The sequence below is a fragment of the Microtus oregoni genome, unplaced genomic scaffold (assembly GCF_018167655.1).
Source record: "Microtus oregoni isolate MIOR12 unplaced genomic scaffold, Mior012 000092F_ref0000046, whole genome shotgun sequence".
NCBI classification, from domain to species: Eukaryota; Metazoa; Chordata; class Mammalia; order Rodentia; family Cricetidae; genus Microtus; species Microtus oregoni.
Genome location: NW_024544604.1, coordinates 813,348 through 828,227, shown reverse-complemented (window position 1 = coordinate 828,227; position 14,880 = coordinate 813,348). Strand labels below are relative to the sequence as shown.

The 14,880-nt window shown below is 38.1% G+C and overlaps 1 protein-coding gene across 1 annotated transcript in view; it reads left to right on the top strand.

The window, feature by feature from the left end:
• The window catches only part of LOC121442622 (vacuolar protein sorting-associated protein 13B-like), a 171,795-nt gene that overhangs the window by 6,390 nt on the left and 150,525 nt on the right, over window positions 1-14,880 (top strand). The window contains exon 2 of the mRNA XM_041644227.1: window positions 2,096-2,239. Coding sequence (XP_041500161.1) covers window positions 2,096-2,239 — 144 coding nt within the window. The remainder of the gene's footprint in view (window positions 1-2,095; window positions 2,240-14,880) is intronic.

Here is a 14,880-nt window from a genome sequence, read left to right as displayed (position 1 = left end):
TGTTTGTGTAGATAGTCCACAGTGAAGGATAGGAAGTACACCATAGTCAAGATGAAGAATTATATTTCTAGGACAGGAAATAGTAGAAAGGAAGTAATTTGCTTCTGGTTACTTCAAGATCTAGGTACAATAATCAGCCTTTGTATTTTTTCCCTTCTCAGAGCAGATACATTCTTACTTGTTTATTATCACAATACTTTGTACAAACATTCTTGTTGACAATCAGGTGACTACTAAATATAGAATTTGATTTGCATCTCTGATCTGGCCTGTATGGCTTATAATTCCATTCGCTAATGTAGAGAACTGCTTCTTCTGTTTTAGTATGTTGGTAGTGGCTCAGTTGATGATTAGCATTCTGAATTTAATTAAAATTGATTTGCATTCATAGACGACAAATTTGTTAGACATTTTGCAAATACATTGTTGCACAAGTCAAGAGGTGCAAGAGGTAGAAATGTAACCACTCATTGTCCAAGAAGCTACATAGTGGAAGTTCGTGTTGGTAAAGGAGGTAGAAAGGCCAGCAGTTTTAGTGGTTAAAAACAAGGACTCTGGAATCTGGTTTGATTTGTATCCTCTCTTGTGTAGAGGTTTCATTTTGTGAAATTATCAAACCCTTCATGCCTTACGAGTCATCATTATAAAATGTGGATGATATCTAATCTTCTCATGATCAAATAATTCCATATAGGGGGGCTGCTTATAATTGGACTTAGTATGCAGTAAGTACTTAGTAATATTGTGGTGGTGTAAGTACTGATTAGCATATAATCTTGTGCCAGTATTGGAAGACGTTATTACCTCTTTAAGCTTAATGAGATGCACTTACTAGTAAAGGTTAGCAACAACAAAATTTTAGTAGTCTGATTTTAGACAAAAAAAAAAAAAACAACCCAAAAAGCCGAAAAATAAAAACAAAACAGCAGCAAAAACCTCTGTCTGTAGTCATACTTTTGACCCACACTTACATAATAGTAATAATCATTATCAGTGCTAGCCTCCTTAAAGTGGGCTCTGTGTGAGAAAGACAGTTCAAACCCTCAAACTGTTTTCTCATCTAAAGTTGCAGATAATGAAAAGGAGTATGTGCCAAATTTTTCCGGTGTGACTGGGTTAGCACATGACAGATTCAGGATTTGGATCTGTGTCTGATGGTTCTACAGTAATTGGTTTTAACGATTTACCTATACATAGATATATTTTTATTACGTTACTGAAACAAGTATGTTGGCAAAAAATTGTATGTTTAATAGTTATTCAGTTTACAAGTTGCTGCAGTATTGTAGAGATGCAGCAAATATAGTTTCTTTGATTTGCTGCAAAAATTTTCTCTAGAAGTGAGATTAGTATGAAGTGATTTTGGTAAAATTTATATTTGTTAAACTTCTGCCTGGTAATAGTGGAAAGCAATTGGAAGCATTTTTGAGTTGATGCCCACATCTTAACTAGGTTAAATCATTAGGTGAGCACAGTAGGCATTCAGTCTGTTGTCAGGCCAGCCTCCTGTCTCCAAGTAAGCCTCTTTCAGCTTGCTTTGGGAACATGTTTTGTGGCATATTGTGAGAGAGACAGGAAAAAGTACCTTGTGGGTAGCCCAAGTCTTGCTGCTAACTACTTCTGTGGTCGCTGTTGCTCCAGCTTTTGTAAAAGCCTGAAGCCTGTGCCCAGGTGGGAGGCTGGCTGTTCCTGCTTGGTTTATTAGGAAACTGAAGCCTGGAGAATTTAAATAATTTTTTAAATGTAACTTGTATAGCACATTTTTGTGGTTTATTATTACCTATACTTTCTGTTTTTTTTTCTTTTTCCAGTTTTTTGAGACAGGGTTTTTCTTGTGAAAAGCTTTGCCTGTCCTTGACTTACTGGCTCTGTAGATCAGGCTGCCCTCAAATTCAGAGATCCGCCTGCCTCTGCCTCCCGAGTGCTGGGATTAAAGGCGTCCACTGCCACTGCTTGGCTGTTGATTCTAATTTTTGATAAGTAGCAATGCCCCCCAATTTTTTAAAAAAATTTTTTTCCTTTAAGGAAAGAACTTATATGAAAATAAAAACACTTATGTATTTACTAACTTTTATTTACGATTTTCTGTTTTAAGGAACTAAAGTTACCATTCACATTTTTAAGTGGCCATATTCATGAGCTGAGGATTCATGTACCATGGACAAAACTGGGCTCCGAGCCTGTGGTCATTACGATCAATACAATGGAATGCATCTTGAAACTTAAAGATGGAATCCAGGTAAGAAACTGCTGAGCCTAACTATTAAAAGTCACATAAATCTATGTACTTACTTTCTGCAAGTCCATTCAAGTAACATAATTATTTACAAGGAGCTGTTTTTAGATAAAGATCTAAAGGGTGTTTTTTATTTTTATTTATTTATTTTAGTAGATTTTGATTAGTCAGTTGTAACCTTACTAGGGATGATGTAGAGTTCTCATTCCCTGTATCTTCAGCACACTGGATGTTTATTGATTTGGCTTTCTGAAACAAGACCTTGGTTTGTAGACTTTTGTGCTGGGACTGTACTTGGATGTCCCTGCCCCAGAGTTGCCTGATTGCTTTCCAGTCTGAAGAGAACTGACAAGATTGATTGAAATGCCATTCTTTATAAGATCTATAAGACAGTTGTAGTGTATAAATCTTATCTTAGATAAAACTTTTAGTTTCTGTGATATTAGGGTTATTTATGAACTAATAAATATTTCCTGTTTGAAGTAGTTTGTTAGAGTAACTCACTGGGCTCTTAGACTTTTGTTTTTATTAGTTCATGTGCTCTTTGATTCTAAATCTGTAATATACAGCTTCACTTACTCTGGGAAAAAATAGACCAGTGTTACATTCTCACAATTTATTTTGTGAACTTTTAGTATTTCAGATTGTTCATAAATCTGTAGTGGTATTTCAGCCTGGTTTCCTTTTATAATTATATCTGGTAATTAATAGTCCGTAACCATCATCTTCCTTAAAGTTTTTTTGTTGTTGTTGTTGTTGTTGTTTTTTTTTTTAAATCTGGCCTTGGTTATACCACCCATGTGGTGCTCTACTTTAAAAGAAGGAAAATCTCCCAGACATGTTTTTCTCAGTGGGAAGGTGGAAGTTCGAAGGCCGATGTCCTATAAAGACACATTTTAGAGAGACAGAGTACAACTGATTTAAGGGTGGGGTTGGGTCTGTAATACACGACAGTGCAACCTCAAACTAATATTTGATATTGGGCCCTGTGGATAGCCACTGTGGGGTGATCGATGTCCCCCTGCATGGTATTTGAGGTCTGAATTTTGTGGTGCATACAACAAAAGGCCAAATGTCATAAATAGAAACCATTCTCAAAACAAGTGTTTTCTATTAATGTTTAAAATTTTGGCAAGAAAGAATTTTGAAAATTACATTTGACATTTGGACAAATTATTTATTGTTATACAGCCCTGGAGAGTAATACTCATATTTATGCTAGTGGTTAGAATTAACATTTTAACAAAATCATTACAAATGAAATGACATTTTAATGGTATTAAAACTGTTTTTAGGTTTTACATTTTGATTAGTAGTTTGTATTAAAGTTAAAAAATGACAGGAGTGAGAACTGAGGAGCTCTGCTCTAGTGCAGCTGCAGAGCAGAGAAGACTGGGAGATGAGGGTTTGAAATGGCAGGAACGGCGGGGTGGCATGTGCGTGGAAAGTCAGTACTAAATGATCCAGGGCTGTCGGAGCCTTAGCTGCTGTCAGTGTGCCATGCACAGTTGCTGAGTCCTCTGTGGGAGCTGCATCCTGTTTGCAGTGCTCAGTACCTTCCCCAGCACCTGCTGACTGCAAGCGCTACTCAAGCTCTGTTGTCAGCAGAGCCACTTAGGAAAGAGGTGTTCAGAACTTAGTGTGACTGTGGCCTACAGGGTCACAGTCAGCTGCCCTAACATGCATTGTATTCCACTGTAATTACAAGACTTGTAGGATGTGAAGGTGACCAAGTTGTGTTAGAAAAAGTGAAGATTACATTGTTGGTCATGCAAAACTGCTTTTGATACTTAGAGATTTCCTAATAATGTATTTAACTATTTGCTGCTTACTGTGGTAGTCATATCTCTGTCAGTCATTGTCCCTGTCTTTAAATCCTCTGGCCTTTTGGCCTATCTTTTTCTTTTTTGAACTTTATTGATTCATGACATACTATGAACACTCTAGTGTAATCTATTAAAGTCCTCTGAACATAAAGCTCAAGAGCTAAAACAATATAATAGCGTATATTTAACTGCACACCCTTCCCCCCCTTTGTCAGTGTTCAACCTTTGTACTTGCTCTGTAAATAGTAGTAGACTTTCTACACACTTAAGTTCTGTGATGGAGAATAGTAGTAGACTGTCTACACACTTAAATCCTGTGATGTAAATAGTAGTAGACTGTCTACACACTTAAATCCTGTGATGTAAATAGTAGTAGACTGTCTACACACTTAAATCCTGTGATGGAGAATAGTAGTAGACTGTCTACACACTTAAATCCTGTGATAGAGAATAGTAGTAGACTTTCTACACACTTAAATTCTGTGATGGAGAATATGTGTCTGTATCTGTATATATACATGTATTTATTTTATTAAACCTTGCAAAGTATTTCTTCAACTTAAGTGAATACAAATTTGTCCTAAAACTTATTCTGATTTTTTTTTTGATTTTTCGAGACAGGGTTTCTCCGTAGCTTTTGGTTCCTGTCCTGGAACTAGCTCTTGTAGACCAGGCTGGCCTCGAACTCACAGAGATCTGCCTGCCTCTGCCTCCCGAGTGCTGGGATTAAAGGTGTGCGCCACCACCACCCGGCAACTTATTCTGATTTTTATATCCTCTAGAAAGTAAATGTTTAAAATCTCTCTCTCTCTCTCTCTCTTATTATTATTTTTTTTGAGACAGGATTTCTCTATGTAACAGTCCTGACCGTCCAGGAACATACTCAGTAGACTAGGCTGGGTCTGTCTGCTTCTGCCTCCTGAGTGCTGGGATTAAAGACCTGTGCCACCACCACTCAACCATTTTTTTTGAAGGTTCTCAGTATGTAGCCTCCTCTGTCTTGGAACTTGCTGTGTAGAACAGGCTGGTCTTGAACTCATAGAAACCCACCTGCTTTAGTCTCCCTAGCTGGGATTAAAGGCCTATGTCACCAGACTTACTCATGTTTAAAATCTTTAAAGTTAATAAATGCAGTAATTTGTAAGGCTGTCTATAGAATTAGCTTTATTATTATTAAGATTGAAGAAATTGTTTTAACCTACACCAAAGCTTCGGTATATCACACTGAAGAACTAATGAGCTTTAAATTTGTTTTTGGCTAATATATGCAGTTGTAAACTCTCCTTAGTATTTGGAGTTATAGGATATGTTTTTCCAGTGATCTTTTCTTGCATTTTTAGGAGTTTTGAGAATTCCTTATTGGCTCAATTTCTGATTTGGGCTGTGGAATCACCATACTCTATTGATTTTCTTTATTTCTTCTAGCATTGGCCAATGATGACCTTGATATAACGTGGATAATATAGTCCAGTTTCTGTCTGTAGCCTCTTTATTTCAAGACTGAGAAGCAAGAATTTTGCTTCTCATATCCCACGGCATATTTACTGCCGTTAGAGAAGAGAACCTGTGCCTCCTGTGATGGGCCAAGTCTTCCAGCCTGTGTAAGAGCTCCAAAAGCTCTTGGTAACAAACTTTTTAACTCCAGGCCTTGGGTTTGAGTTCTTGTTTTGTGTGTTGTAACTGGTATGAACAAATACTTTCTCCTGATGTTTTTTGCGTGAAGGTAAATGGAAGTATCCACAAAAGTGACCCCACTTGCGGCTCACTGATTTTTTACTAGACTGGCCAGTAAGTCCATAGATCCTCTTCCTCTGTTCTTTAGCTCTGCAATTACAAGCAGTGTGGCACCATTGTCCCCAGCTTTTTTTACATGAATGCTGGGATCTGAACTCAGGCACTTGTTCTTGGTGGCGGACAAGTGCTTTACTAACTGATCACCCCAGCCAGCTCCTTTTATGCTTTTGTTGTTGTTGACACAACTGTATGAAAGGTGAAATTAGTATTCAACCAACTCTTTAAAAATGTACAACTTAGTCAAGTGGTGGTGGCACATGACTTTAATCCCAGCATTTGGGAAGCAGAGACAGGAGAATCTCTGAGTTCGAGGCCAGCCGGGTCTACAAAGTGACCAGCTCCAAGGCTACAGAGAAACCCTATCTCCAAAAAACCAAAAAGAAAAAAAAAAGTACAACTTAATAGATTGGTATTATTATATTTACTATAAGGGTTGTTGTATTCACAATATTTTTCAACCACCAGCACAGTCGAGTTTAAAAACTTTTTCATCACCTCATAAAATGCCCTCTACCTATTGATGTGTGCTGTAATCTTCTTCCTATCTCTATCTCTGTTTGTATATTCTAGAATGTTGCATAAAATAAGGTACATGACAGTTGTGTCTAGCATCTTTTGCTTAACTTCCATTTGTTTCTATTTGCTCCACAGGTTCAATATGCAATAATTTCTTGATTTAGATCTGATGACTAGATGCCTGTTATTTTCTTCTTCCTTAAATGTACTCATTTTATAATAACTATAGTGTGTGTGTGTCCGCGTTTGCATGTATGAGCACCACATATATGGAAGTCAGAGGACAACTTGTGGGAGTTGGTCCTTTTCTAGCAAGTGGTCTCTGGGAATTGAATTCGGCTTTGGTGGCAAGTGCCTTTACCCACTAAGCCATCGTCTTGCCATTCTGAACCTATTTGTTTTGTTATGACTTTCTTTTTAGTTTTTAAAAATTATACTGAGCGTTTATATCTCAACTGAGTTTTGTCTCAGAGTTTTTTTTTATTTAAAAATTATTTTATGTGAGAGTTTTGCTTGCTCATAGAGGCCAGAGAGGGCATCAGGTCAGGTTCCCTCAACTAGAGTTACAGGTGGGTATGAGCCACTGTTTGGGTCCTGGAAGTGAGCCTGGGTCCTCAGGAAGAACAGCCAGTGTTTGTAACCACTGAGCCATTGCTCTAGGTCCTGGAGTGTTTCAGATTGTTTATATTTCATGTACTTTTTAGTATGGCTGAGTTATGCAGTCTATCTCCTTGACTTCTGGTTTACCTTTCTGTGAGTTCTGTCAGTGGCCAATTGTGGTATGGAGATACTAAATGGAAAATTCCTAAGCAAACAACTCATGTTTTAAATTTCACATCATTCTTGTTAGGGTTGTGAAGTCTCTAGGACATGAAGTAACTCTTTTCCCTGCATGTCCTTGTAGCATATGCTGCCCACCTGTTAGTTCATTGTTAACATGTAGCGAGGTCTCATGGTTCTGCATTGCTTGTACTCAGATAACCTATTACACTAAAAAGTAACTTCAAAGAGCAAGAACAATAATAATGCAATTTTGATATGACATAATTGTAGCACAAATAATAAAATCCCAGAGACATATTTATGGGTTAAAGCTTTAAGGTCAGAGAAGCAGAGCAGTCCGCCACTAGAGATCTTACCTCTACCAATGCTCAGACTGAAAGGACGATCCTCAGACTGCCTAGACTGCACTGTGTCTCTACGAAACCTCAAACTCCATGCTCCAGTGAGTTCCTGTCTCTTCCCCTTTATATTCCTCTCTCCACCCATCCATAGTGCTCCTGTCCTCATCTCCCTAGTGCTGGGGATAAAGGCATTTGATTCCCAAACAGAGGATTAAAGGTGTGTGCCACCAGCACCTGGATCTGTTTCTGCATTGATCTTGTGTAGTCAGGGTGGCCTTGAACTCACAGAGACCTTCTGCCTCTGGCTCCCACGTCCTGGTATTGCCTGGCCTCTAGTGGTTTAACTCTGCACTCTGATCTTCAGGCAAGCTTTATTTATTAAAACAGAAATAAAACAGCACTACACATAATCTTTTTTTTTTTTGGATACAGGGTCTCATGTTGCTTAGGCTGACCTCAGACTTGACTATGTAGCTGAAGATGACTTTACATGTACTCCTGCCATGGTCTACCAAGTGCTGGGATTACATGCATGTGCCACCATGTGTAGCACAGTTCTCAGTAGTAGTTATGTATAATCTTACTCAAAAAATTTTATAAATTAAATTTCATTGTAAATATGTTTATAAAAGAAAAGCAGATTATATATATCTCTATTAGGTATTTGTCTTATTGCTGCCTCAAGAGGCTTTACTAAAACAGCTTACGTGGCGAGGAGGCAGTCACATTGAGTCTGCAGGCAGAGCAGAGAGCAGGGAGTGTTTGTGCTGTGCTGCTCTCTCCTTTCTCCTCTTTCACCGCATCCCTTGGAATGGTAGAGCCCCTGTGTATTACACTTCAGTTAACCTAATCCAAAAAGTCCTCATAGACACGCCAGAGATCTGTTTCCACGGTGATTCTAGATCCCATCAAATTAGGAAGATTAGCAATCAGATTTTAGGTTCTACTTTACAGTGTCTTCATATATATATATATATATATATATATATATATATTACTATATATTATATATATAATCCTTTTAGTTTTTGGGCATGCTATGTGTTTGTGTACATGCTACAGGGTGCATGTAGAAGCCAAAGGACACTTCCCCCTCATTTTGAGGCAGAGTCTGTTTGTTTTTACTGCATGTGCTAGGCTGTCTGCCTTTAAGCTTTGGTATTTCCCAGTCTCCGTCTCCCACTAGGATTACAGATGTGTGCCACAGTGCCTGGATATGTATGGGTTCTGAGGATTCAAACTCGGGTCTTGAAGCATGCATGTCAGACGCTTTACCCACTGAGCCTTCTCCTTACCCTGCGTCAGTTGCTGTCCATGGACACATGAGTGTGTGTGTGTGTGTGTGTGTGTGTGTGTGTGTGTGTTGGGTGCATTCATGCCATGGCATTTGTACGGGTGTTAGAGATCAATTTAAGGGAGTTCTTTCCCTCCTTTCACAGTGTTGGGTCTGGGGATTGAACTCAGGTCTTCAGGCTTGACAGCAAGGGCTTTAACTCACGGAGCCAGCTTGTTGGCCTCAGTTTTAATCTCTAAGTCAATTTGTTTATGGGAAAGCTAAGAAATGCTTTTATTCCTGTAAGTAAAATTACTTCAGCATTGGCAAAAACAAATACCAATTTAGGAGGGGAAAACGTTCTTAGGGTTTGCTTTATGTACTGCTTTTTATTAATAGAAGTTTTTCATATGCATCGGGGAAACCCCAGTAAGAGTAGATCCACCTTTAAGGAAACTCACCACATTAATATTATTTTCTTATATTCAAGTGAGATGAAGTTTAAACTACTGGAGAATATGGATGGACTCCCCCCCCCTTAATGCATTTTCTTTTTTTTTAAATTATTAACCATACAGTGTTCTGCCTGCATGCTTGAATAAGAGGGCACCAGATCTCATTACAGATGGTTGTGAGTCACCATATGGTTGCTGTGAATTGAACTCAGGACCTTTGGAAGACTAGGCAGTGATCTTAACTGCTGAGCCATCTCTCCAGTTCAAATATGGACCCCCAAAATGAGTCATGTATTTAATTTTTAGCCTTTATTATATAAATATGCATGTTTTCTTGTAAAAATTAAAGGTATTTGGACCTTAATGACTGTCTATAATATCTGATTATGGATAATGTAGATTGAATGTTAGAGAACTGTAACTACTGAATAGGGATTCCTCGTTAATTCAAACAAGAACACAGTAAACATTATGCATTTGCTTTTTCCTATAGCTCTTCTTTAGGAGCCAAAGTCCCTTTGTAAGAAATAAAGCTGAAACACATTATTATCTGAAAACTGATAAATTTTATGCCTGCTAATAGTATTATAATATATAATTTGATGTTTCTGATTTTATTTCAGTTATTTGAAGACTTTAATGGATAAGTTGACTTCATTAATACTGTTGAGAGTAATTCTGTGCTTGATTGAAATTGACCTGAAATACATCTTTTTGTATTTTTATACTAAACACTCTGCTTTTGTGTTTTTGACTGATGGTTTTGCTGAGGATCCATCCCAGAGCCCTCAGAATGCTAAACAAATGCTAACTCCAGCTAGCCTCCCAGTGTCTCCCTTTTAGAAGTTATGCATGGTCAGTAAATGCTTGCGATGTTTTTTGTCTGCATACTTATCTATTTCTGCTTTTACTTTTTGATCTTATTATGTTGGCCAGATGTTGAACAGATCTTTGCTTTTCCTTACCCATATGTTTAGAATGTGGTATTTAAGATTATGGGAAGTTGTGTATATTTCTTTCTAGAAGTATTTATAGTGTTGGAGGAGGCCGCTTGTTCATCTCAGCCGCCCAGAACCAAAATAACCACACAGAAACTATATTAACTAAAACACTGCTTGGCCCATTAGCTCTAGCTTCTTAATGGCTAACTCTTATATTAATTTGACACATTTCTATTAATGTGTATATCGCCACGTGGCAGTGGCTTATTGGCAAATATTCGGCATGTCTGACTCGGTGGCTCCATGGCATCTCTCTGATTCTGCCTTCTTCCTCCCAACAGTCAGTTCAGTTTCCCTCCCCACACACCCCCTTGCCTAAGTTCTGCCCTATCAACAGGCCAAGGCAGTTTCTTTATTCATTAACCAATAAAAGCAACACATAGAAAGAAGGACCTCCCACACCATTATAGTTTGCTTTTTGAGTTTCTGGACTTCTTCTGTCTCTTTATTGATTATTCTGAGTCTTAGTCTCACCAAGTAACCACAGTTGATTTGGAACTCCCCATATCACCCAGGCTGGACTGCGTTCATCCCTTCCTGTCTGCCTCCAAACACTGTTGTTACAGATGTGCCCTGCTGCACTCCGCTCTGCCTGTTTTTATCTGACTTTTCCTTAGCCAGCTCTTGTCTTACCAAACTCAGGTAAGGGAAGAGGAGCGCCATATTCTCTTGGCAGTGCTATCCACAGTTGGGAAGTCTAAACCCCTGTCTGTTTTTACAGGTTCTCTCATAATTTAGATACATTTATTTGTGCTCTGAATTTTTTGCCTCGGTAATAAAATCAAATCACTAGATTACAAAATGTCTTTAGGTTGAATAATAGCTACGTTTTAAATAGTACATTTTAAATGAAGACAAGTGGTTTAGAATACTGATCATGACTCGGTTCTTGCGCCCCTGGCTTGTTTTGTAAATATGGGTTTTAGAACATGACCTTATTTGTTCGATTGCTGCTGTCTGTGATGTTTTCTTACCTCAGCAGCACAGATGAGTGGAAGCAACAGAGCCTATATAGTTTGCGAGCCTTTTACATAAAAAGTCTTGTTTTAAAGTTCTATAATTACTTGAAAATTTCATTTAAATTAAAAATATGGAATACAATATTTTCATAGAAATTTCTTTGATTATTAAACATTAGATAGTCTGTATACATTTTTGAGTTGATACTTTATTGAAAAGTTACTGTTTATGCTATATTAATATTATGATGGGACAATTTAGCAAGGTAAATGTTATGGTAACAGATACTGTGATATCCGTATAACTAGAACCTCTGTAGTCATTTTGTGTTTTCTAGAGAAAGGGAAATGAGGTAATGAATTGTTAAAGCCAAATTATGAAAATATATATCAAATGTTATAGAGAGACTTTTCATGTGTCTGTGTTTATATAGATTTTAAGGTTTTGGATGTACACACACACATACACACAACTCTCATCTTGACAAAAGGTTACAAGTATTACCTTGGCAGAACAGAGCCCCTGAAGCATTGATATTGGGTGATGCTGTACTTGCTAGTCTAAATTCTGTCAAGTTTCTTTCCTTTTTTTTTCAGGTGTGTTTTAATTCCTTTCAAGAAATGGAGTCTTTGTTATTGGCTTCATATATAGAGCCTGGTAACTGTCTTCTGCCATTTCTAATGGCTGGCTGAGAGTCCTGTCATTTTCAAGCTCTTGAGTGCCAGAGACTTATAACTCCCTGGGTCTCATAGCCCTGGAAGCTCAGGCTATGGCCTAGTGATTTTTAGGTGTTCATGTCAGAGGTGTGTTGTCAGCTAAGTGTTACAGTGACTAACTTGGGTGTTGGGAACAGTAACTAGTGGTACAGCCCTGAGCTTTGGTAGTTAATACATCTCTGGCCCTTTTCCTGTGGCAGGGCTGACAGTCTTGTCTTCTGCAGTAGCTTGCGTCCTCCGGCCAGCTCCTTTGCTGCTGTTCTTGCTGTTGTACTCTAGGCTGGAAGCTCTAGAGCATGTCTTCCACTGCTGTTTCTAGGCCACCCCTCTGCCCGTGATAGAAGTTAGGAGCAGTCTGGGAGGGCGGTGGCTGGAAGGATGGCTAGGCAGTTAAGAGCATGTACTGCTTTTGCAGAGGATTTGAGTTTGTAGCCAGAGACTGCTTATTTGCTTCCCAGCCGTCCAGCCCAAATAAACACACAAACTATATTAATTTGGCCTGTTAGCTCAGGCTTCTTATTAACTAACTCTTACAACTTAAATCAACCCATTTCTATTAATCTGTGTATTGCCATGAGGTTATGGCCTACCTGTAAGGTTCTGGCATCATGGTCTTTCTTCTTTTGCAACTATATGATATCTCCTTGACTCCGCCTACCTTCTCTCTATATTGCCATTCAGATTTCCCGCCTGACTTTATTCTGTTGTTAGCCATTGGCCGAAATAGCCTCTTTATTAACCAATGGTAATAAAACATATTCATAGCATGCAAAGGGGAATCCCGCATCATGAGTTCAGTTCTTAGCACCCATGTGGATTCAGTGCCCTCTTTTGCAGAAGGCACCTGCACTCATGTACACGGGGGGGGGGGGGGGTAGGAGAAAGGAAGGAGTGGGGAGGAGGAAGAAGGAAGAAAGGGACAGTGTCCTGTGTGAGGTCGTTGAAAAGAAGACCGAGAATGACTGACAGCTGAGTTGTCTGGGACCAGAACCTCTTGTCTGTAAGCAGGTAGTGTGGAGCTCAGACACAAGACATGCTTTCAGTGGCTACACCTTTATTACTAAACTGTGGACTGCTAAGTGGTCCTTTTGACTTTGTGGACAAATTAGTAACTTCTCAAGAATGAGTGGGAGGTTATCACTATCTTTCCTACCCTCTCTCAGCTCTGGGGAATAGTAAGCTGTTGCCCATGGTTCTTTTTTGTCCTTCCAAGCTTGCATCCGCGTTGGCTTCTGCTTTTCTGGTGCTCTGAAGGGTATTGGTGCTCTCAAGGTTGCCTTCTGATCTGAGCCTTACAATACTTACTACCAGAGGGTGTTGAATGAGAATATTCCTGAGTCTTGTACTAGTTCATTTACAAAACCTTTTCTTGGTGACCAGAGCTGCTGGGTGAGCCTCTGTCCTTTTCTGCTTCTGAGTTTGATGCCAGAAAGCAAGTGCACATCACTTTTCTTTCCACCCACTCAGTTTCTCTCTCCATCAGCTCTCCTGTACCCTAATTCATTGCTCTGTTTACAGCGATGCTCTTACCTGTTTGAACTTCTGTCCTCACTCTTTTCACACCTTTGTGAATCTGATAGTTGATGTTTTTCACTTTCTCACTGACTAGACCTGTAAAGGCCAAGGGACAGGCATGCTCCCTGAAGCCATGACCTGTCAAATGCAAGTAATGCGTCTATTTGCATTTAGTATTTGCTGCATTTCTCTGTTAGGAAGAAATGACATTTTTGCTTGCTTAATGAGGAGTGAAGGTCAGTATTTTCAGAAATAGCTGTGTGATTCTCAAGAGAAAACACTTTTTTTTGGCAATGAAATATGCTCTCCAGATATTTTGGAAAAATTGAAACTCAAAATAAGATAGAAATGTAATAGTTTGGGGTTAAAAGTTATCTCAAATATTCTGACTAGCATTTTTGAAAACATGTTTTTTTTATTTGAAGTTTTAAGTTTTCAATGTATAAAAATGTATAATATTCCAAAGAGATATCTACTGGTAAAAAGTAGAAGAGGAATTTAAAAATAATGATGGAGGTAATTCCAGTTTTACTATGTATACACTTATTTCATAATTTTATTTTGCTTTATTTTTATTTAATTGGATTGGGCAGGCTTTGATTGGAAACCCACTTGTAATTGAGACAATTAAAATATAATTGAAGTCAAATAAATTCATATTTCCAAAAGGATTCTTACCTAATTATAATATGTATATAATTACAGTTTTTAACCACAGTTAGAAAAGTATTCACACATTTGGTAATGTTTGTTTCATAGCATATATTCCTTTGAGTACCATAATTAATGCTCATTTGTATACATACTAAAATTTCAAGTTTATTATAAATGTATTAAATTTGCTTTTCTTTCCAATGACAACAGTGTTGTTCTATAGAGGAGCTTTATTAACTGCACATTTATTTATTATTTGTCTTAAAGGAGGCCTCGTTGGAAACTCATATTTAGTCTGCCGTATTCCCTTTTGCTTCTAATAACATTTTAGAAATAAAAGTAACTTTTCTTTTGCTGTAAAATATTTGTCATCTCCTGTACCCCAGATTTATTGGACTGTGGTAGCATTGAGTGGCTTTTGGCTGGAATGTTTATTATGACATCATTGCAATCTGATGCAGGCTGTGATTTCAGATGGTTTCAGTGTTAAATATTTTCATAATTATGCTAGTTTTGGCTGTTCACGTAAGACTTTTTTTCACATCTCCTTAATGAACGTGTTTTACTTCTGGGCCTTTGAGGCAAACATGTTTCAAAACTGAATGTGCTTTTAATGTTAATATTGTGCAGAGTATCTAACTGGACTTTTTAAGGTCGTTCCTTGAACGAAGGGTAATTACAGTGAAGTTCTGCTCATAGCAGTCTTAGCATTTGAGGACTGAAGCGTAGTCACAACTAACAGAAGATGGCATTGGAAAGATTGAATTATGATGTTGTTTTGTGGAATGAAACACTCTGGAATTGTTATGT